The sequence below is a fragment of the Sprattus sprattus genome (genome assembly GCF_963457725.1).
Source record: "Sprattus sprattus genome assembly, chromosome: 11".
Lineage (NCBI taxonomy): Eukaryota > Metazoa > Chordata > Actinopteri > Clupeiformes > Clupeidae > Sprattus > Sprattus sprattus.
Genome location: NC_137909.1, coordinates 17286031 through 17308321, shown reverse-complemented (window position 1 = coordinate 17308321; position 22291 = coordinate 17286031). Strand labels below are relative to the sequence as shown.

Sequence of the window (22291 nt, the reverse complement as noted above, 5' to 3'; positions counted from 1 at the left end):
AGATAATTTAAGGTTTTATATGTTTATCCTTTTCTCAGTTTCAAAATGCACGCAGAGTATTTGGTCAGAACAAGAGTGTCTTCCTTACAAACTGAATTACCCCATTGTAACACATCCACAACACAACTACAGTAGCTTACATCGATTTTTAACCAGTACAAGGAAAAGTCAATCAGTTCTGGTATCACAAATTTGAACTTCAATTAAGCCTACTTCACTACAAAGATGTAGATCTAAAGTAAGATCCACTGTAAGATCCAAAGATACAAATAAACACAATAAAAAACACAGTGAACTTACCTTTCCTCCAAAACATAAGATATTCAAATTGAATGCCCTTGCAACTTAAAGCCACAGTGCTTTATGGCTTTAGCTCTTCACACCGGTTTGCTGCATTAGCAGAAGTTCTAAACTGAGAAACCACAAAAGTTCCACCTCTTGCCTTAGCAAACAGAGCCAGAGGTATGGTAAAATGCATCTTCTTGCACACAGAAGATGAGCTTGCTACCTACTATGTGCGAAGCTCTATCTTGACCAAAACTGTCCACCTACAGAAATAGCACTACACACAAGCTCATCTTTCGAAGATAGTTCTGCACCGAGAATGTGTGAAATGATTTCACACTTCTCACACATTGTTTGGTCAACAATTCAAAAGACATCATGTTTATGATAAAAAGCTGTCACTTCGACATCTCGCCAAGGAAGGAAAAGGAAATGGCTATAACCACCAGCTGCTCCCACTACCATTTAGACCTAGAGACCAAACATGGACTGTTCCCATAGCTGAACACATCAATACAAAAAGAGGAGATTTGGATTCAACATAATCAAACCAATATCCCTGATGTCAAAAGGCAGTGCACAATCACCTGTCAATCAACAACCTCCTCTGAACAGACTGTCCACAGGAGACACCATTATTACCCCTTACAACAGTAATCATTTGAAAAGGCCACTGTTGCATGACGATCAAAGGTACAGCACTGGAGGGGTGTCTAAGACCTACTGGATTTTTGCATGACTTTTTGTGCCATTCTGAGTTGATATCCACCACCTGTTTTCCTCTGGTTTATTTAACTGAGATGAGCCAACATGTATTGGTAGAACAGCTTCCCTGGCCTCAAAAACTATTCCAAAGTACTAACCAAGGGGAAAAAAAGAAAAAAAAACTCCATACATCAAGGTATGCGGTATAGTCACAGGCTGTAAGAAACATCTCAAGAATCTCAACACTCAACTAATCTGCAGCAAATATCAACAGCCTGTGAAATTGCAGGTTGTTGTGCGAATGTGTGTAAAGCCTCTGCCTGCAATTAAGGCTGAACATGGGAGGCTCGTGCAAAGTTCTCTGAAGTGCAGCTTTATAACCATCTCTTACCAGTAACACAATTAGGCCAGTCGGAGGAGTGCATCAAGTGGGAGTTTAGTTCAACAAGGATTTGCTGTGTGCTTCAAAACAACACAGTGGGGGGAAGGGGGTGCCTGAATGGCACAACTGAACAGACTTGCAGAGGAATTTCCTTATGCCGACTTAACCCCTGTGGCATGGGAGGTCACAGGCAACCAAACAGGACACATGTAAACACTGAAACCACATACATATAACTGAACCACAGATGGATTGGCTTCTGTCGGTTGGTGAGGTAAAAATGTAATGACTTTACTCAGATGTGTCTATCGTTGAAGAGAAAGCCTCTAGCCTAAGTTTCTGACGTTCTTTCACAACAGTGCATACCTTCTCGACCAAGAGAACAGAATAAAAACAGGTAATAGCTCTGCATTCCATTAGTTTCTGTAGAGTTATGTGAAGCAGTGTATGCCCGATACATAATACAAAAAACGTATTGCACGTAAGAGAAGTTCTGTAAAATCAGGAGTGGTATTTTTAATGCAAATAACCACAGAGGCTTATTCAGTTTAAAGACAGAATGCGATTAACGTTAGACAAGACATCCCACTGTCTAGACATCGTGCTGGGACACCGATGTGGTATGTTAGCTGGTTTTGCTTGGAGAGAAAATATAATAATCAATATCATCACAGTGAGACGATAACTCCTAGATTTCCGTCCTACCAATAAAACTGAAGTTCAAATTAACATTCCTGTAACAAATAGCTTCGCTTGACAAGAAAACCCAAATGCAACACTGACAGCTGCGGGGTTTGATAACTAGAGCTTACAACTTTACTGGTTGATTGAACAACTTTGCCCGTAAACATCACTTTTGCGAAGCAATCTAGCTAACGTATTGTGGGATAGTCTCATCTGAAGTCTTTTCCCTGTAAACTCTTGTGAGTTTGAATGACATAGCAAAGTTTCGGGGACGTTTTACTTATAATGGCTCGAATATTTCATGAGTATAAAGTCGAATGTTAAAGCTACAGGGATTTTAATTATTTCAAACAACGTCCGTGATAAAATTCTAGCGAACAGTTAATTACTCTAGTTTACGAGACAACGAGCTACTTATCCACATAAATTATTGTCAACATCCGATGCGATATCCACATTACTTGTCTTTTGTCTTGCAAATGTCTCAGACATAAACTAACGTTACATGCGGTCACCAAAACAATTAATCTGATACAGATACATTACTTGATCTGAAACACCAATACAGTTGTTGAATCAGTTAATAGCAATCATATTCTGGTACTATACTGTCCCAACCTAAACGGTAACGTAACGTTTAGCTAGTAAAGTGGCTTAACACCTCGTCTACCTAGCGAGAAAACAGTCAAGTTAATGTTAACGATTGCTAGTTAGCTGCAGGTACATTAGCCTTCCATACACACTGTGATGGCAAACAATTGGATTTTTAAAAAGGACTGAAGGACACATCTCTACAACCATTCGTGCAAAATACCAGTGTTCGTTTATTTGCATATTGCCAGTAGGTTCTCACACAATGCCACGCGAGCTCATAAACCCAGAAAGACACAATTTAACACCGAACCATTTAATTAGCCAGCTACCGACATGCTAGCGACACTTAGCAACTCTGCTAATGTCGGATAGCCGTTTCCCGAGGAAAAAACAACGAAACAGTTGTTTTTAAATGATGTTACACCATCGAAAAACATTTACACATGAACAATCTATGTGAATCAAAGGTTGGTATACCAAACTATAAAATGCACTCACTTTATTTGACTGTTGTGTTATTTCTCCGTGTTTCCTGATTCCTTGCTTGGTATTCCTCTTTTCTTTGCTCGGCTGCCGGAGTTGGGATTCGGGAGGGGTTTCCGTTCAGGATTGCTGTGCTCCCAAACCATAGAACTATGACGTTTACAACACAACCTAGATGTGCGTGTAACTAAAGAGAGTTATTGAGAACTAGTGTGACTAGTAGCCTATAGCATAATACTTCAATATCTGAATCTTTAAGTATCTTTACAATGGAATTTAAATTATGGAATACTGACATGTCATTTGGAAAAAGTGATTTGTTTGTTGTTGTTTTTTCAGTCATTCCACGTTTTTCGTCACCACCCTCAACATTAATAATTCATCATTAAAGTGATGAACAAAACATAAAAACAGCCAGTTTTATTTATTTACATATTTATTTACTGGAAATCTTACAACAGAGGGCTTAATCCCACCAAGTATGAAAAGTGTAACTACGTGGATTTATGAATTAGAAAACATGTTTCACACGTGGATATCTGATGTTTGGTAGATTTTAAATTAGAAACAATGGGAAAAATGGATATGGCATAATTTACCAGAAACAGCTGTCTGACATGTGATAACAAATAATCCCAAATAATCCAAACAAACCTCTGACAGATTTTGGTCAATTTCAATGCTATGCTTGATGCAACAATCCGTCATCAGATTCATTTTGTCTGATTATTCTCAATTCAAAATCTAGAAAGTTGAGGCTGCCTTAAAGGCATGCAAAATCCTACAAACACCACCAACAACAAAGTAGGTATAGGCTACTGATAAAAGTTTGTTAGTAACTGATGTCTGGCAATATATAGGCCAGTTGCCAAGTTTCACAAGGTGGTCTCTCTCAGACCCCTGAATAGCCTATGGTACATAGCCTAGGCAGCTAGTGGGAACGACATGTGTCATATACCATCCTTATATTACAAATTGTTGCATGCTGTTTCTTTGATTCTTACAAAGATTATTTGTGAGACCCCGATAGAATCGCAGGTCATGTAAATCCGTGGTTTACACCTATAGCAGATGGATCTGTGTTACATCTATCAAACCTTAATGCTTCAAGGCTGTATGTTGTTGTACCATAGTTAATTCTATTAAACGACAAACACATGCCTCTGCTTTTTTCACAACGGTCCGCTTCCTGTTAACATAACACTGCTAATTCGTCACGGTCTAGTCTTTGAGTTTTGTTCTAAATTGATGAGGATGATGAGGATGAGGATGATGATGATAAGGAAGGTGTAGGCTACCTGATTCAATTGTCACCATTGTATGAAATGTTAAGTGACACTGCAAAGGCTTCCCTTTAAAGATGCTTACACAGGTAATTTGTTCAATTAATGTGAAGTTTCTGAGCATGAGAAGGCCTACATACAGCTGGAGTAGCGGGGGTACATTTTTAGATGTGTGAAGGTAAAATGCAGAATATTAAATCAGTGACAATTGTGTTTTTTTGTAGCTGAGTTGATGTTTCTGAAGTTAAAGTCCGCAATTGCAAAAAAAAATTGTTGTATGTGCACAATAAAAACAGTCATCTACTTCAGACTACTACTTCAGACAGCTTATACGATGAATGTCATTTCATCATTCAGCCTGGACGGCATTTACTGACTACTCTAGTTTATTGAGTTGAGAGAGTGGATCTGTGATCTCCAGTTCCTCTCTGAGGGCTGACTACTCTAGTTTAGTGAGTTGAGAGAGTGGATCTGTGATCTCCAGTTCCTCTCTGAGGGCTGACTACTCTAGTTTAGTGAGTTGAGAGAGTGGATCTGTGATCTCCAGTTCCTCTGATGGCTGACTAGTTTAGTAGGTGGAGAGAGCGGATCTGTGATCTCCAGTTCCTCTCTGAGGGCTGACTACTCTAGTTTAGTGGGTTGAGAGAGTGGATCTGTGATCTCAGGTTCCTCTCTGAGGGCAATCTACTGTGTGTGTGTGTGTGTGTGTGTGTGTGTGTGTGTGTGTGTGTGTGTGTGTGTGTGTGTGTGTGTGTGTGTGTGTGTGTGAGACTGACTAGTCACAGGAAGGCTGTGTGCCTATGGGCAGTTTTCTTTTACCAAGATGGCGCTCGGTAATCAATAACATTACGGCCTTCAGTGACGGCTCATAGTCCTCACATGATCTCATAAAGTCAAACAAGCCTGTTTAGGATTATTATTATTTTTATTGGGTCTATTTATGCTAGCAAACTGGACTTTGGATTTGTATAAAAAATATTATCTTGTTTGTGTGCTACCAAAATAGGGCTTTATCGAATGGCTAGATTACAAAAAATAATAGAGTTCAGTAGAATGATTCTGCCACTAGAGAGTGCTAAATCTCGTAAACAAAACTGTGGTGCTGGTCATGTGATCTTACCCAGCCTGCAACAACAGTCTGGTCCGTTTGACGTATAGTCAGCTGACTCTCAGCAGTCATTTCAGTGTTCTTCGCCGACCTTCGCTGCAGTGTGCAAGGGGATCTCAAAGCATCATCTCTACTTTGCTACATCTGGTTTGTGTGACAAATAATGGCTAGTCAATCACAAGGCATTCAGCAGCTGTTGCAGGCTGAAAAACGAGCGGCAGAAAAGGTTGCGGAGGCCAGAAAACGTAAGTTGATTCGACTACCATGATTAGCCTTGTTGGCTAGGTTAATATTAGCTATCGGCAAAGCCTAAGCTTGGTAAAATATAACATTAGGTTAAATGTATAAGCGTTACAAATTATAGACGGACATCGTTAGTTTTATAGCCTTATTCATCATTTTACCGATTTGTCGTGTTGTGTGTTATTTGGGAATTTCTTGTGCTTGGATGTTGACGTTTGTCCCGCTGTCAGTATTATCGTCTGTCAGTGTCAGTAGCTTGTAAATGTTAGCTGTTGGGTAAAATTAATTTTGTCAGAATATAAAAAAGAAACATTAGGGATCGTTGTCCCTTGACAAATGAATTGCTTTCTTTCAAAACCTACTAGTATTTTGGACGTATTAAAAGATTTGTTAAAATAAACAGTTTTCTGTCGTGAATAAGCTCCCGTCGGAAAACAACGCAGCACATTCTTCCCGCATCTAAGTAACGTTATGATGAGGAATTTGTCACCTGGTTGTCAAAAGATGATCTATTCTGCCATAGACGTTAGGCGCAGTTTTAAAGCTCTTAATTGCTCATAACCTTTTGTGTGTTGACTTCTCTGTTCCTCTTATCCTTCTTGCCAACGTGATGCTAAGTCACTGGTGCTCGTCTTTTTCCATGTTGCCCCTATGAGCTTTCAGTTCCTTATATGCAACAATGGGGTTTCCATGCTGATCCACTAGAAGTGTCATGAAGAGCAGTGTGTGGGGATTTCCTAATTATTCAATTTCTTATTGAATAGGCAAGAATCGTCGTCTGAAGCAGGCCAAAGAGGAAGCCCAAGCTGAGATTGAGCAGTATCGTCTCCAGAGGGAGAAGGAGTTCAAGACCAAGGAGGCTGCGGTAAGAGCCAAAGAGGGGCTCTGTGCACATTTAGATTTGGACCATTTGGAAAAATGACCAATATTCAGTGGATATGCAATGCATTTAGCAATATAATCACTATAATGTGGTAATGCTCAGGTAATTTTCTTATGTGCTCTAACAACGGTTTCAATTTGCTCTTTCTCTTTTTTTAAGGCACTGGGTTCCCATGGTAACTCTGCTGTGGAGGTGGACAAGGAGACAGTGGATAAAATGGCCCACATCCAGAATAGTTACCAGCAGAACCGTGAGGCTGTGCTGGGCAACCTGCTGAAGATGGTGTGCGACATCAAGCCTGAGATTCATGCCAATTACCGTGTTGCTGGATAAAATCCTTTCCCCACCCCCTGGTCCCTTAAACCCCCCCAATCACATCCAACACATAAACCTAGGAGGCATTGAGACAAGGACTGCCACTATGTGGCCATCACACCTTCACTATAGTATCGGCGTGCACTTACACTTTTGTGTATTGCAAGCTCTATGCTTCCTCCAGTGGGCTTTGTCCATTAAAGTACACATTTCCTGTTAAGGCCGAAATCGTTAATGTTTGTGTTTTTTTTTTAAGTGGCGTTGACTTAGTATCTTAGCATGCCATCTGTAGGTCATACTTAAGATTTATTTCAGGGTGAGTTGTTTGAGTAGATAAGATCATAGGTGTAAATCGGCATCAATTTGTCTTGAGCTGACATAGTGCAGTGCTGTTCTCTTGCCTCCGTGGTGCTCTCTTAACTGCTTGTAGGGTCTCCGAGATCATTAGACTGACATTTTTTGTTGTTGCGATGGACACTTGTGACTTTGTGCGTCTTGCTATGCAGTGTGATGTTTATTTATGAGTAAAATCTTACCGTTTATCAAAACAGCTTGTGGAGAAAAAATGTATTGAGTCTGTCCTGTCCCACTACCATGGGATGATCAAAATGATCTTGATTGAAACTATTCCAGTTGCTGTAAACCCCCCCCCCCCCCCCCCCTTACGTGACTCTATCCTCCCTATTTATTTTCTCAACCCTGTGTCCTCAGTGGCTTTCTGAACTTCTATGTCTGACATTCCTCTGTTTACAGCTGGTGCCACAGCACAGGAAAACAGTAATAAATGGTTCTGGTCGTGTATTCCAAGGCTCTGCTTCCCATTACTGCCCATTTTTCTCTGAAGTTGTTACAAACGTTGCCATAGCATTAACGGATAACAAGAAAACACCTATACTCGATGTTTGCGATATCTGTGGAACGTTATATCAAATATGCAGTAGGAAGGGTTAGGACATCTCACCCTGGTTGTGGCAATTGTATTCAAGCAAATATTTCAAAATGACCACCAGATGTCGCCATGTTGAGGTTTCATCCACGCTAGATTCACAATAAATCACGACCACGTTCGAAATGCATTCTTAATGTGTAAATGTACAAGGTACTATCTAAAATATATTGAAGTAAATCACAGAGACGCGTATGCATACGTTCGAAACATTATTTATTTTTCCTTTACTTATCTTTGGTCGTGTGACATTGCGTCATACGACAGACTGCCATGTGGCGGCGGAAGCGGGTTTATGGTCTGCTTATGATCTTTTCATTGGCCCAGCGTTTAACGTCATCATTGGTCGCTGTGTGACACATGTAACATTGCAAAAGCATTCGTCTACAACGTACCGATAGCTTACGGTAGGTATTTGCTGCCGACTAATGCTGTAACCCCGGAACATTTAGTTCATGACTTGCCTCTGATATCGAGAGAAAAAAGGAAATCGGAGTAGGGCTTTTTTTTGCATGAACTGTGGTAAGTGGCCTTGGTTATGAAGAGACGACGATTATTTTCTTTTTGTTGAAGATGGTCCTGTGACCTCTGTTGCTAGCCAGCTAAGTTATACTATAAGCCATCTAAAGTTAATGTAGTTAGCAAGAATGTACTTTAATAAGCATTTGCAGTTAGCTGGGGACCGACCTATGTTTATTTTAGAACTACCTGTATTTTTCATTTTAGATTAAGACAGGGATCAACTTTCGGTATCTTACATTTGGTTGCTCTGGGAAGGGAAGAATTATGGCTTGGTTCAGTGCCTGGTGATGATCGGTTGGCCCGGTTAATGCTGAGTTCGAGTGAACTGTACTTTAGTACCTTGTACTGTGTTAGGTTAAGATGGACTGGTTTTTTGGCCAATTGCGTCAATAGAGATAATAGTAGACTTGGGCAAAGCGAACCGAATATTACCAATGTGTTACCAAAACAGCCGAGGTTAGCTAATTAAAGTGAGCTGGTTAAATTCCCAGAAATCATCAGTATTACAGTAGGTTGGTTCCAAACAAGCTATTATATAAGACAATCTGGATCACAGTAGGTCGACTTTATGATTTAAAAACTGAAGAATGAAAAAGGTCCGAGGTGAAAGTTTGGACAGTGTCATACGGCTTTGCAGGTCATGCCAGTGTAAACAAACGGTAGCCACAGGAACACAGACGAGGGAGATCATTGAGAAAGTAGTTTGCACAACCCTGTAACTTCCTAAAACGTTAACTGATAACCCCAAATGTTATTGGACAGTTATGAAGCTGTTGTTATGAATCTCTCGCTGCAATTTTTGGAACTGAAAAGCAAATTTCGTGTCTGCATTTCTGTTCAAACTACACCCACGGGTTCTTTGAATTCCAAAAAGAATGCAGGTACAGTTCAGCCTTTCTTTCAACTCAGCATGGGTCACAAATGCAGGAAGGAATGTAAAAGTGCCTGAACCCAGTTGACATGCTTATTTTTGGCCCATTGTCTCTGCAGATAAAAGCTTGGCGTTGTGCAAAATTCTCCAGTAATTGTCTTGGTCTGCATTGTCAGGTCTAGATCAAACAGTGAGGGTTGTTGAGTTGATACATTCTAGGCAACACTACATGAGTCAGTTAAGGAGGAGAGATCTAATCTATCGTTTCTTTTCTTTGTCTTTTCTGTCATGTCTCTTCATTGCTCCAATGAAGTAGGACTTTTCACAGAGTACTTGCTCTTTCCTTTGGTTATGAGTCTGGGTAGAGTTCAGCATATGAGCAGGTCAGAGGAACAGTACTCCTTTTGTGTTTCCTGTTTGGGGGCTGTTTCACTGGAAAGAGGGTCAGACGGTCTTTAGTGCCCAGTTAGTTGTAGCACTTTTCTCCCTGACCAACTTTCCTCTGGGTAAACACATTGTCATGTTACTTACTAACAGTTTGTTATATTTTTATTCATATTGCCGTTTTGTAAAATGCAATATTGTCATAAAATGTATTTTTTTTCTGTGAGTAGTGTGTGATTAGTATGGCTATACAGGAACACATGCTGGTGAACTTCACCATGGTCATAAAGACATGTTGTTCTTGGCTGTAATTACGGTTAGGCTCTGTGGAAAACAGGTCTTCAAACACTGCCGTTGTTGTTGTTTTTTTTTTTTTTTTTAAATGCAAGACAATGAGTTACAGTATTTAAACTAAATCTAAGCAGACACAAACAAACTTTGACAGGCACAAGTGTTTGTTTTGTGTGGTTTTTTTTTGGGGGGGGGGGGGGGTTACAGTTCTTCAACCTGTTTTCTGTGGTCCAAAAGTGAATTAATTGTCACTCCAGGTAAGGCATTTGAAATAGTCAGAGGTATAAATTGGCATGTTCACTTGATAGGCAGAGAAGCTGAAGGGGAACCATGGGCCAGAGAGACACTATAATGTTCGATAAACGTGTACATGATTAGCCAGACTTATTTACTCAGTGCCTGGTAGACTGGCATGGGTAATGGATAGTTTAGTCAATGGTGGTTGTGATTGAGGTGGTAGCAGGAAAATCTATCCTATCTAGCCAGCGTCTTCTGCAGTTATGTAATACCATATTCAACGAAACCGATGAAGTCCACTTGACAACCCCTGCAAAGTGAGAAGGGAATGGTTGTGTTGTACCCTGATTTGTCATAGTGCATAATGTCATTGTTTAGAAGGTTTGTTGTGTGTGATTGTGATATGAGATTTAGCCATTGTGTGAGGTCCCAAACCACACGCACAAGGGATTTAATATCTTCTCTTGTGTGCTGCAATGTATGGCCTGTTTTTTTTATGATGAAGGATATCAGAGGTCAAAGAGATGTGTAATAGTGTAAGTGTAACGTCAGTCTTACTTTGTTGTTTAAGGAAGCCTTGAATTATGGGCTGTAGCTCAAAGTCTCTTAGGTTGGGATTATACTGTAACAACTTGGTGTTACAGTTTAGACTGATCCTCCATTCAATTCAAATATGAGGTACATTAGAGCAATGTAGACAGAGGTAGCATTAGGGATGTGTGGCCTACTGGTTAGGGTTTCAGGCCGGAAACCGTAGGGTGGCCGGTTCAATCCCAACCAGTAGGGAAAATCGGGGCGGGGGAAGTGGTAGACCACTGCTCTCCCATGCCCACATCCACAGCTGAAGTGCCCTTGAGCAAGGCACCTAACCCCATCACTGCTCCCCGGGCGCCGCCAAAGGCAGCTCACTGCTCCGGGTTAGTGTGTAACTGCACACTGTGTGTGTGTCACTTCCCTGGATGGGTTAAAAGAGGTGGAATTCAGAGTGTGTGTATCTACACCACCTCTGCCATAGAGTGACTTTAACTTCACTTTCACATTAGGGATGTGTGGTCAGTGACAACGTTACTGTAATTTTTTTTAGTCTAAATTAAAATGAATATCCACACTATGGTCAATGTTTTTTTTACACTTGTGGATGTAACTACGGCTGAGAAAGCCAAGATTTGCCTAAAGCAATAGAAGAAGGTCAGTTAAAGCACACCTCTACAAAGATGCTACTGACCTAAAATACTCTTTAAAAGGGTGCTGTACCATGGCAACAATCTAAACACTTCCTCAACTGGATTATTTCATGTCAAGATGGCCTAGCTGCACATGCGTTGCCATTGCATGGTCAAAGAGCAAGTCGGCCCATTCTGCTAGCAGTTGGTAAAACCTTGTGACATTTGATCCAACACCCAATCCCTTGCCAAAAACCTTTGCACTTTGTAGTCCCCCCTCATTGGTAGTTGTTTGAGGTATTATGAAATGTGGAGTCTGGAATCTCTGTTTGTTTTATTTTGTTACTATTTTCATAGTTTTTTTTAAAGATAAAGATAAAAATCAATAGTGTGAATGACCAACTTCAGGTCAGTAAAATCCCTAAAAGGGCACATAAGCTTAGGGAGTTTTTCATTTTACACAATGTATCCAGGTATCTAGTGACCAGCACTACATTACATGGAGAAACTCTAAATGGCAGTTTTGACTGTTTGTAGAGCTTGTTTGCTCTGGCAAAAACATCACCAAATTATTTTGTTGTAGACATTTAGTTTATAGACCTAAACATAGGTTTATCCAAAAGTTTCAACCACACAATACTAGCATGGTATAGCCTACCTCATGTTATTTCAAAACCACTTGAATGGTCGGATCCAGCATTTGCTGTTGATTAATTTAGGATTAGGCACAGGTTTGCACGTTGCAAAGTATGTCCCAAGGGTCACGTTTTGTAATTGAATCTTTATGGCTTCAGCTTCAAGGTCTCTTTATGTGGAGATCATAAAGATAGTGGTTAACTTTAAGCCTCAGAAGCAAAGGACCAGGTTGTTCTGTACTCTGTTAGTAGGTATGGAATGTCGTGATGCAAACCCAATTGTTGTAGAAGGAAGACCAGGGAGATGAAGTCAAGGATTTAAAGTTGTATTTCAGCATACAGCTTGCAAAGGGACCCACCTCCAGCATAGGATCACAAAGGGACTGCCTGGCAGTCAAAAAGGCATAGCATATATACCAGGCAGGTAGCAAAGTCACTATAAATCAGTCAGTAATGATGACGTCTGCACAGATGATTACATTTATAGCCGGTAACTCTATCAGACAGAGTCTGGGTAGTGTTGCACTACATACTGATAGTGGAAAAGTACCACAGTACTAGAGTTTGAAAACGGTACAATACCAGCAATTTAAAAACGATACTTTTATCATGCGAATGTCTGATTTATCTGGCTAATTGAAATCAGTCTCACAACACTGACAACGTTGATGTTGCGCTAGTGGTATGCATGGCGTGGAAATCAACCCTGACTGAGATTTTAATGCGAGTCGATGAAGTGAGTCGATAGCAATGGAAGAGAGCGTGGAGCTATTTTTTGTTTTGTTCAGAGACTACACTTGAAACGATTGTAGTGGCTTCAACACCTCTGAATGTGCTGGGACGCATTATAGATGATGTGACCTGGAGTCCTCAGGTGCTCAGCATCAGACACTTGCACCCAGGCGACCCAGCAGGGTTTGATCAAGCCATGCTTCCCAACAGCAACCACCCACGGATCAGCCATCAGCCACAACTACCTGGTGGCTTTCTCTGCGCTTTGCCCGGTGATTGAATGGCCCTCTTCTTTGCTTCCCCTGTCATGCCTAATCGGTTGAGGACTTTACAGAGAGAGCATCCTGAAAAGCCTCTGCAGCCAACCTCTGGACTCGGAGTGTGTCTTCCAGCCTTTGTCCTCCTGGCCCTCTTCCACCAGTCCCTGAGTACTCTGCATTTCCTTTTGCTTGCTTCTTCAATGTGCTCTTCCCAGGGCACTGTGAGGTCAAGCATGATCTGTTGTTTTGTCATCTAAGAGGTGATGATGATGTCTGGCTGGAGTGATGTTGCCATGATGTGCGGTGGAAACTTCAGCTGCTGGGCCCTGTTGACATGCAGCTGCCAGTTAGAGGCCATGTATAGGAGTCCTTTGGTTTTTGTTGTGGTTGGGGTTTCTCTTCAGCTTTGACAAAGGTGATTGACTTTGGGGCGTGGTGGTGTCTGCTGGGGCTAATGGCTGTGGCTATGGTCTCAGCACCTGCCTTGAGCACCTGGTCTTGGTGCCAACGAAAGAGGCCTACCCATTTGCCTTTGGACAGAGGAGATGTTCTAAAGATCCTCTTCCAAAACAAAGAGAGCAGTAAGGTTTTGTAATCTTACCCCAGATGTGCAGGTTTGCTGAGCTTTGTAGGACATACTAGACAGCTTGGACAAGGAATCTGATGCGATGGAAATCTGCCTGAATGATATTCGACCAGGCAATCCTGCACTGCCGAATACTTTCCCATCACCCAGGCTCCCTTCTGCCTGAGCCCTACTGTCCTGCTCACTCGCTCTTCCTCCACGCCTGCTAGGACTTCTTCTTGGATTAGATGGCGACCTTGCCAACCTGGGGCTTTGGGAAGTAAAAGGGGATCATGACATCATATGCAAATAAAGGTCTCAGAGACTGTAGAGAGACATTTTGATCATGCATTAGCCTCAAGCTAGCAAACACGTCATGACAACGTCCCCTCCTCCCCGCAACAGAAACGAATCAATGCACATGTGCATCTCTATAGCGAAGTCACAAACGTGATTTGGTTATTGCCCTTTTGATAATCCATACGCACCGCATTGGAGTTATGTGTGTGTGTGTGTGTGTGGCGTGCAACATTAGCCTACAATATGTATATGACATAGCCTAACTGATTCCTAGATTATGGTATCTAAGTAGTCTCTACAAAATGTTCTCTATTGGTATCGAAAGTTTTGAAATTTCATAACTTGGTATATTGTGAAAACAAAAATGTTGGTATTCTCACAATACTGACTAGTATTGAGTTGTTTACTTTCTGACTTGATTCTTGAGAACCAAATAAGCCCTTGTGGCGTCACCCTGGGACAGGAGGTTGCCTTTGGATGTCATGAGACAGCTAGAATTAGCTTAATTACTTCATTTCTTGATAGCAGGGGAATTATGAATGACATGAGGCTAGTTCCTTTCAAACCTTCTAGGACAACACAGAACAATTATCAAACAGCCTTCTACTCATACGCAAATCACCGCCTGCAGCAAGTCTCTGAGGCAAGCCCCTGGAACACAGCAGAGAGCTTCTCAGCAATCTATTGTGCCAGATGCGACATGTGACACATGACGAATATACCCCCAAAGATGCAAGACAAGACTGTCCTTTGTCATGAGACAGGCAATATGATCAAGGAAAGTAAGACACTTTGAAAACACAAGCAATTCTAGGTTCTAGGTCTCCTTAATTCGTGGAAAATTAAGTTTTTGTCTTCAGAACCCTCATGATGCAATAATGGGATTTTGAGAGAAATGAATCTTCGGAGACCAGATCAAATAAGTAAGGGATAACGGCCGACGAGCTGTGCAGTTCTACGAAGTTAATGGACGCTGCGGGGCAAAGAACACCACGACGCGGAGCGAAGTGGTGTTGCTCCGTAGAAGTCCATTAACTTCGTAGAACTGCACAGCTCGGAGGCCGTTATCCCGCTTATCTCCCGTTACAACATCCAAAAATGTTTTTATTATTATTATTATTGTTATTTAGAATTTCCTTTATCTTTAGGAAATTTAATATGCATAATAACCTGATGAATTCTTGATTTGAAGCCTAGTGCTCCCGTTAGAGAAAGTAGTGCCTGGAACCGGCTGTTTTTCAAAAAACAAAACGTTACGTTGGTTGTCAATGGTAACCATTCAAGAGCATTGATATGGAGCGGCGATTTAACTTTTCTACTGGGACTACGTCCAAGGTGTGCGGTTCCACGAACTTAATGTACACCCCATTAGCCAATCAGAAAACAGTATTTCGTTCCAGAGGGAGATAAGGGAAGAGAACCTCAGAGACTTCCTCTTCTGGCTCGGCTCCACCTACATTTAGTTCGGCAGAGGGGAAGGTTAGGAGTGTGAGGGCCTCTTTTCATCTTTGGTGGGAATGAACAAAGCCTTGTGATTGGCTTTGTAGAAGCGGGAGGAAATCAGAGGCAGGGGCAAGATCACATGAGCAGAGTCAGTCATGGGAGGGGAGCTTAGCTCACACACACACACGCACAGCGCACACACTCAGCATCTCACACACATTTACACAATCACACCATAAGGCGGGTCAAGAAACTGGGCCGATATCTTTCACTAGATAACCCACCTGTGCACTCTCTGAACTGATGCATTTATCTTTGGCGTGCTGAGGATCAGAAGGCTACGCACAGACTGCTACGTGACAGCTACTGAGTGTCTCTATTGGCAAGCTTTTCTGTGGGTGACACAAGACGCAGTAGGGTGAGTTGACCTCGCGGTGAAAAAACCCTTTCTAGAAAAACAGTAACTTGGTTCAGAAGCTATCTAAAACTCTGTAGGTCTGTGCAAGTCTTTGGTTGGATTTCAAATGTAATGATCTCTGCTGCCAGAAAAAAAATCATAACTTTGACATTAGTAGTAGAGCAAGTACTAGAGAAAGCAGTAGAGCTAGTTTAATAATATGGGTAGTGCAGTTGTGTTGTTCACCCTTTTAGTATGTGTGATTTTAAAGCAGCAAAGTCACTGATGTTTAGAAAAGATTGACTCAAGAAAGTCAGAAAGATTGACTCAAGTTTTTACACAATGTACTATGAGTTGCGTTTTTTCCCCCCAAGTGAGTGTAATTGGGTTGTATTTGGGTAGAACTTTTATTCATGGATATTACCACAAAGATGCTGAGTCTTAAATGAAACATAACCATGACTACAACATTGTCCTTGTCTGAATAGAATATCTTCGAAAATGACTTTTTATCAAGTTTGTGCCTGCTTTGAAATTTCATGCTTGAGTTGACCCAATTGTATGTGTGATAGTACTTTGTATAAAAAAAAACAAGATAATCCCAAAAGCAAGTTTGAATTTAAATGACTATTCCTTTCTAACCTTTAAGTTACTCTGAATGACTATCACTATATTTAGAGAGCACATAATATGAATAAACATCTGGGGCTGGTCTGGTGGAAGTTTCTCTTTGTATTGTATGTTGTATGGATACTGGCATAAAGTGATGCACACACTAACCAGGATTCGTTTTAAGCGTGCTGGGCATGGCATCAAAGATCTCAAGAGTGATGGCCACAGATAACAATCTCATTGGCCCATGTGTCATTGTATTACCTCTGCAGTGAGTCAGTTCCCGTCTTACTCAGACGTAATAAAGAAAGCCCTGCGGCTGTCCGAGACCTTTAGCAAGGCATATTTGGTCTCCTGTTGTTCGAATTAATGATGTTTTACATGGGCCACCATTAGATTACAAGGGAAGTTCACTCTGAATTGCAGCCTGAGGTTGCCAGGGCATTAGATTAGAGTGGGTGCTTGTTCGACACTTGAGTGGCTGTGTTTTTCTTTTCCCTGATTGCCACTCTCAAAAGAGGGAACACAGGCCCTGGTAATTCTAAAGGGCAAGATGCATGTTCAGTCTGTGCGGTTTAAATACTCCCTGTCCGAGAAACGAATGATGTGATTCTATCCAGATTTTTGCTTTAAACTTCACTTTAAAGTTAAACTATGTTAACATAATTCTTAAAAAAAAAACGTAAACATTGTATCAATGTTCCCTAACACTATGGGCCCTAATTTCATTGAAGGGCAACGAGCTATCATGTGGCATGTGGGAGTATTGCTCTGACCCATCCATGTTTGCGGTTAGGATCTTGCTTGTGGTATTAAATTAGCAAAATTATTTGGTTAATAATTAAATTAGCTTTAGCACGGCGGACTTGTTGACTCGTTGTCAGTTGCCTATCAACGATATTAGGGCCTTATGCCCCGCTGCTTATGAGGTGGGTAGTTAAAGCATAGAGGATATGCAGAGCACCCCATGCAAGTCCCTAAAGCTTGGCAGACAGTGTATTCTCTAATCAGAGATGGAGAAGTGACCAAAGGGTTAAGCACTGCGGCTTATCTCAGCCTGACACTGCTAGTGCTCTTCAGGAATGGCATTAAGGTCACAGCCACCATGATTGCCCCTCCATGCCCACACTAAGACAGATTGCACAGGTGTTCATTATTACTTACTTGCCAGAAAACACAATTTGGAATTATTGATGAATTGGGACTGAACCTAGGCCTAAACTGTGAGCATGGACGTTTTTTTCAGGATCAGATTGAAATTAAATTTGACATGCTGCCTAGGATGCCAGACATTCTACATTGGATTTGGTCTGGTAAAAATCCCCCTCACTCACTCACTCACTCACTCACTCTCTCTTTCTCTCCTTTCTTTCTTTCTGTTGTTGTTGTTGGTTGAACAGGAAGATGGACGGACATGGCACCATGCCGCCTGCAATGACAGGAAGCCACGATCACAGCATGATGGATCACGACAAGGATCACTCCATGCACCATGGAACTATGGATAGTGCAGTGGGCAACAGCGGAGGCCATGGGGACCACATTATGATGATGGTGAGTGGGCTCAATCAACTGCCAGTCAGTGCTGCCCCATCACCCTGATGAAATGTTTTTACTTTTACATGTATTCATTTGGCAGACCAGGCTTTTATCCATAATAGCCTGAAGCACAGGTGTAGCACAGGCACTTTTGTTAATAATAGACAATACATTTACATGAAGTACAAGAGGGGTTAGGGAAAACTGAAAATACAAATATAATATAAGGTATATGTGGTATCAATGAGTACACCTTAGGTATTGAACCTTGGTGTTTCTTGCACCTTGCTCTATTAGTTTAAGTATTTGGTTTGTGAATTGATGGTCTAAGCAAATTCCTGTAGTTGAACAGAGTTAAGAGTAAACCACAAAACAAACAGCATTAAAATGTATCATAAAGAGAATTCCCCATATACATTTTTTTTGTACTGTCAATATTGATGGAAGTTTTTCCATTTCACAGCAAATGACATTTTACTTTGGCTGCAAAAATGTGGAGCTCCTGTTTTCTGGACTTGTTATCAACACACCGGGTGGTAGGTGTTTTCCATTTGTATTTTGGCTTAACAGGTGTAGAAATCATAAAAGGAACAATTCTGTTCATCTGGTAGGATGGTGGATCAACAGAGAATCTGAACTTGTTTGGATTGATAGAGGCTCTTGCATGTTTAAAATGGAGAATAGATTGATTCACATACCACTCATGCCCTGTTGAGTTATTGAGTATCATTTCCTGTTACTGTATTACCTGAAGTTGTTTTTGGCAGTAAATGGTGAAACTTGAATAAGCAGTTTGTCTTACTGTTGTTTTCTCAGAGATGGCAGGTGCATGCATTGGTGTGTTCCTGTTAGCCGTGTTCTACGAAGGACTAAAGATTGGCAGGGAGTTCCTGCTTAGACGAAACCAGGTGAACGTGCGCTACAACTCTATGCCAGTCCCTGGCGCTGATGGAACCGTTCTAATGGAGACCCACAAAACGGTTGGGTGAGTGAGAACATAGAACATCCCCTTAGGCAAGAAACAATCAAGGACTTCACAATACAATTTTACTCATTACTTGTGTCACAGTCCAGTCAGATGTTCTTTGTTATTTCCTGTTTTCTGTGTCTAAAAATGTGAAACCCATTCAATATATCCAGTATGTATTTAAAAAAACCACTCTTGGCATCTCATCTGATCCAGTACAATATTCCAACATGAACCGAACTGACCCCTACCCTTACACCTTCTATCTGTGCCAAAGGTAGCCTTATCCAATAATTAGTTTAGGTTATGGCAGAATGTGGAAGCTTGGAAGGTTTATTGTGGTGGATGCTATCAGTAGTACAGATAAAGATGGTCACACTGTACTGGTAATGATAATAAAACTAGCAAATTATCAAGATAGGATGTATTTTGAAACCCACCTCCAGTGGTGCTAAACCTGTTTCTCATAATGATATCTCACTATGATCTAACCCAGGCATAGATGTCTTTCATAACTAAATTATTTCCACACACAGCTGTATAGACAGTCTATTTTAGGTATAGATAAAAATGTATAGAGTTGCAATGTAACTCAAATGTGTTGAAATCGCTATGTGAGAAAACATAATTATGGTGGCAGAATATGCTTGGAAAATATATTTCTTTAAATACATTTACATTCATATTGTAGCTTTAAACATCATCATCTCTCGCATTAAAAGTTAGTTTGATGTACTGCTGTAACTTTTTAATATTGAAAAGTCTATGGAGATGATGAATGGGAATTGGGAAGTGTCCCTCTGGAACTTTGTTTCCTTTCAGCTTCATTTCCCTCAAACAAAGAATAAAACTCCTCCATTCCAGTAATTGACCTACTTGTTTCTCCTGGGTAATTGGCATTCAAAAATGGAAAACAGTTAGGCCTGGTCTGCTTAAATCTCTTATAAATACAGAGATACTGACACCTTAAAGTTTACTGTTATATAGCTGTGAGACTTAAAACCCCATTCAAAAGTCATTAAGGTTTTGAATTGAGACCTCCCTGTAGTATGCTGATTGCTGAAGTGGGTCTGCCATATGTGCAGACAGTGTTTTCTTTAGTGTGCTAAATCATAGTCATGCCAGTTGACCTGAACCATTTTTTGTATTGAACCACCACATCTAGACAGATCAGCCATTGAGCCACCTAAGCTGCAAAAAGGCATTGTGTTACTTTTTGCCAGCATCCTTCCCCTCTCTTACCTGACGTCTGAACATTGGCAAAGTGTGTACTTTAATGCCAGCAAATTCTGCCTGATTGTGCCAAAGAGCCAGATTTGTAACTGGTTAGCATCTTCAACTATCTTCATGACCTTGCATACAACATATTTAGTAGTACTGCTTGCTAATTGTGTCGGTACAGACCTATGATCTCAAGTGTGTAAGGTGTATTTCTCAAGCCTGGTCCAAACCTCAAATCTGGGCACGCCTGTATTTATGGTCACCATTTGATACACCTATGTACTTAAATGAATGAACAAATTAATATTTTACTGTACAGACATCTAAAGACTTTTTCCAAGCACTGTATTTACTGGTCTACATAACATAACGTAATAGTGTGTCTAGACATTTGTCAAACTAATTGACAGCTTACCAGACATTCTTTTGTGTGTGTATGGTACTTAAGCTTCGGAGACTGCTGTTTTTACATGGCTTAGAATTTGACCATTTGTTTGCTTTTCCTTTCAGGCAGCGGATGATGAGTCTAGCTCACACACTTCAGACAGTACTGCACATCGTCCAGGTGGTGGTCAGCTACTTCCTCATGCTGGTGTTCATGACTTACAACGGCTACCTGTGTATCGCCACGGCAGCAGGGGCCGGGCTTGGCTACTTCCTGTTCAGCTGGAAGAAGGCAGTGGTGGTAGACATCACAGAACATTGTCATTAGCCCAGATCCTCCTAAGTGACTCCCAACACTCTTACATACACCATACACACACAAACACCTTTTGTGAAACAGCGCCACTTAATTGTCTTTCTAGAAACCCAGCCTTCAAGTGGGCCTTCCTAATCAACTCTACAAAGTTTCAATTATCATATTTGAAGTCAGGCCGATTCTTCACAGAGTTTTGGATGGGTGGTTTTCCACATCCGTTGTAAGTAACCAGTGTCATCCCCCCCACCCCCCCACCCCACCGCCAAGACACTGGCATTACCCAGGCTATTGTTACCAAATGCGGTCTGCCTTAATAAGTTGGTCCTTACGAATGAAACTACCTTTAAATCTCTCACCTATAACTACCAAGGGAGTCACTGAGCTTCTATATACTGTATCCAGTCCCCATGTCTGTGCTCAGTCACTTCAGTTCTCCATTTTCCAGCCATTAGGCTACCGGTCTCAGTCGCCCCATTAGACACATTACTGTGACATTCCCAGGAGGTGCAGTTCTTAAGCTATCCAGATCAGTTTCAATAATGGCTTTACAATCTACCCTCTGGTGAATGCCCCACGCTAACTAATCACTTCTCACCAGTGAACAAATCTTTGGTCATGTAGTTTAAGGCTGTATTCACAGTGGCATTTGTTAACTACAAGATTATTGCTGGATCACTGGATATTCTGTGTAGCTACAGTATAGCTATATCCACCATACCTCCATTCACCAAGGGAAAACACTCATCCATATGGGATTGAGCGTGCAGTCTGGGGCTGTGTGACGGAGCCTTATCTAACCTTTTTGCCTTAAAATGAGGGAAAAACACCAGGCCAGCTGTAGACTGTCACTGTCTACAGGGAAGTGCCATCCTGTATTCGCATCAATGAACATAGTAGGGACTTTGCTATTTTAGACCTTATATACTTGTGGCAAATGTGTATGGGTCTCTCCCTCTCGTGCAGCTCTTTGCTTTGTGTATTGAGAGCGGCGGCTGCTGTTGTGAGGCTGGATCTTCTTTTTTGATGGTGGTATGGGGAGGGCAAGTGGCAAATACCAGAAAGTGTTTTGTCTTTGGTGGGAAAACTAAAGGGGACACACTGCAGGAGATAGCCAGTAGCCCAGTTAGATGAACCTCAGTGAGGTATGAAATTGCATCTGTAAGATTTTAAGAAAACATGTAAATTATGACAAATTGTAGCCATTGCCAGTAACACATGTAATTTAAATATTTGTTTTCAGTTAATTATGTCACATGCAACTACAGTGCAGTAAGTAGAGACTGATCCTCCCCACGATGACAATCTGCTACTCATTGACTTATTATTTTATGTTATGTTTTATGAAGCAAATCAGCATTGCATTGCACAAAAGATGTGTTGTTTGTGATCTAACAAAACATGGCGAAAGATTCTGGCTATTAACAGGAAATCCACAAGTGAGGGCTTACACTGTGCTGTCTACCATCGGAACTCTTGGTAGGTCATTCCAACAAAGGGCATCATCAGGGATCAAAGGGAGAACGGCTTACTGTAGTTTTTCT

The 22291-nt window shown here is 41.2% G+C and overlaps 3 protein-coding genes across 4 annotated transcripts in view; 2 read left to right on the top strand and 1 right to left on the bottom strand.

Annotated features, from left to right (window-relative positions):
• The window catches only part of fer (fer (fps/fes related) tyrosine kinase), a 32892-nt gene extending 29677 nt beyond the window's left edge, over positions 1 to 3215 (bottom strand). The window contains exon 1 of the mRNA XM_080848076.1: positions 3149 to 3215. The gene's annotated coding sequence lies outside the window, so the exon portion shown is untranslated. The remainder of the gene's footprint in view (positions 1 to 3148) is intronic.
• Positions 3216 to 5592: 2377 nt separating this feature from the next.
• Positions 5593 to 7759, top strand: atp6v1g1 (ATPase H+ transporting V1 subunit G1). Its single transcript, XM_080848170.1, has 3 exons — positions 5593 to 5769; positions 6532 to 6632; positions 6810 to 7759. Exons 1-3 carry the CDS (start codon positions 5688 to 5690, stop codon positions 6981 to 6983), a joined length of 357 nt encoding a protein of 118 aa, XP_080704296.1. The 5' UTR covers positions 5593 to 5687; the 3' UTR covers positions 6984 to 7759.
• A 531-nt stretch (positions 7760 to 8290) lies between these two features.
• slc31a1 (solute carrier family 31 member 1) lies at positions 8291 to 20991 on the top strand. Of its 2 annotated transcripts, none has more exons than XM_080847161.1 (5): positions 8291 to 8318; positions 17724 to 17877; positions 18326 to 18398; positions 18679 to 18847; positions 20561 to 20991. In XM_080847161.1, the coding sequence occupies exons 2-5, from the start codon at positions 17728 to 17730 to the stop codon at positions 20760 to 20762; spliced, it is 594 nt and encodes a 197-aa protein (XP_080703287.1). In that variant the 5' UTR covers positions 8291 to 8318; positions 17724 to 17727; the 3' UTR covers positions 20763 to 20991. The 2 variants fall into 2 exon arrangements, with proteins under 2 accessions (XP_080703287.1, XP_080703286.1); XM_080847160.1 differs by lacking the exon at positions 8291 to 8318 and adding an exon at positions 8323 to 8433.
• The last annotated feature ends 1300 nt before the right edge of the window (positions 20992 to 22291 follow it).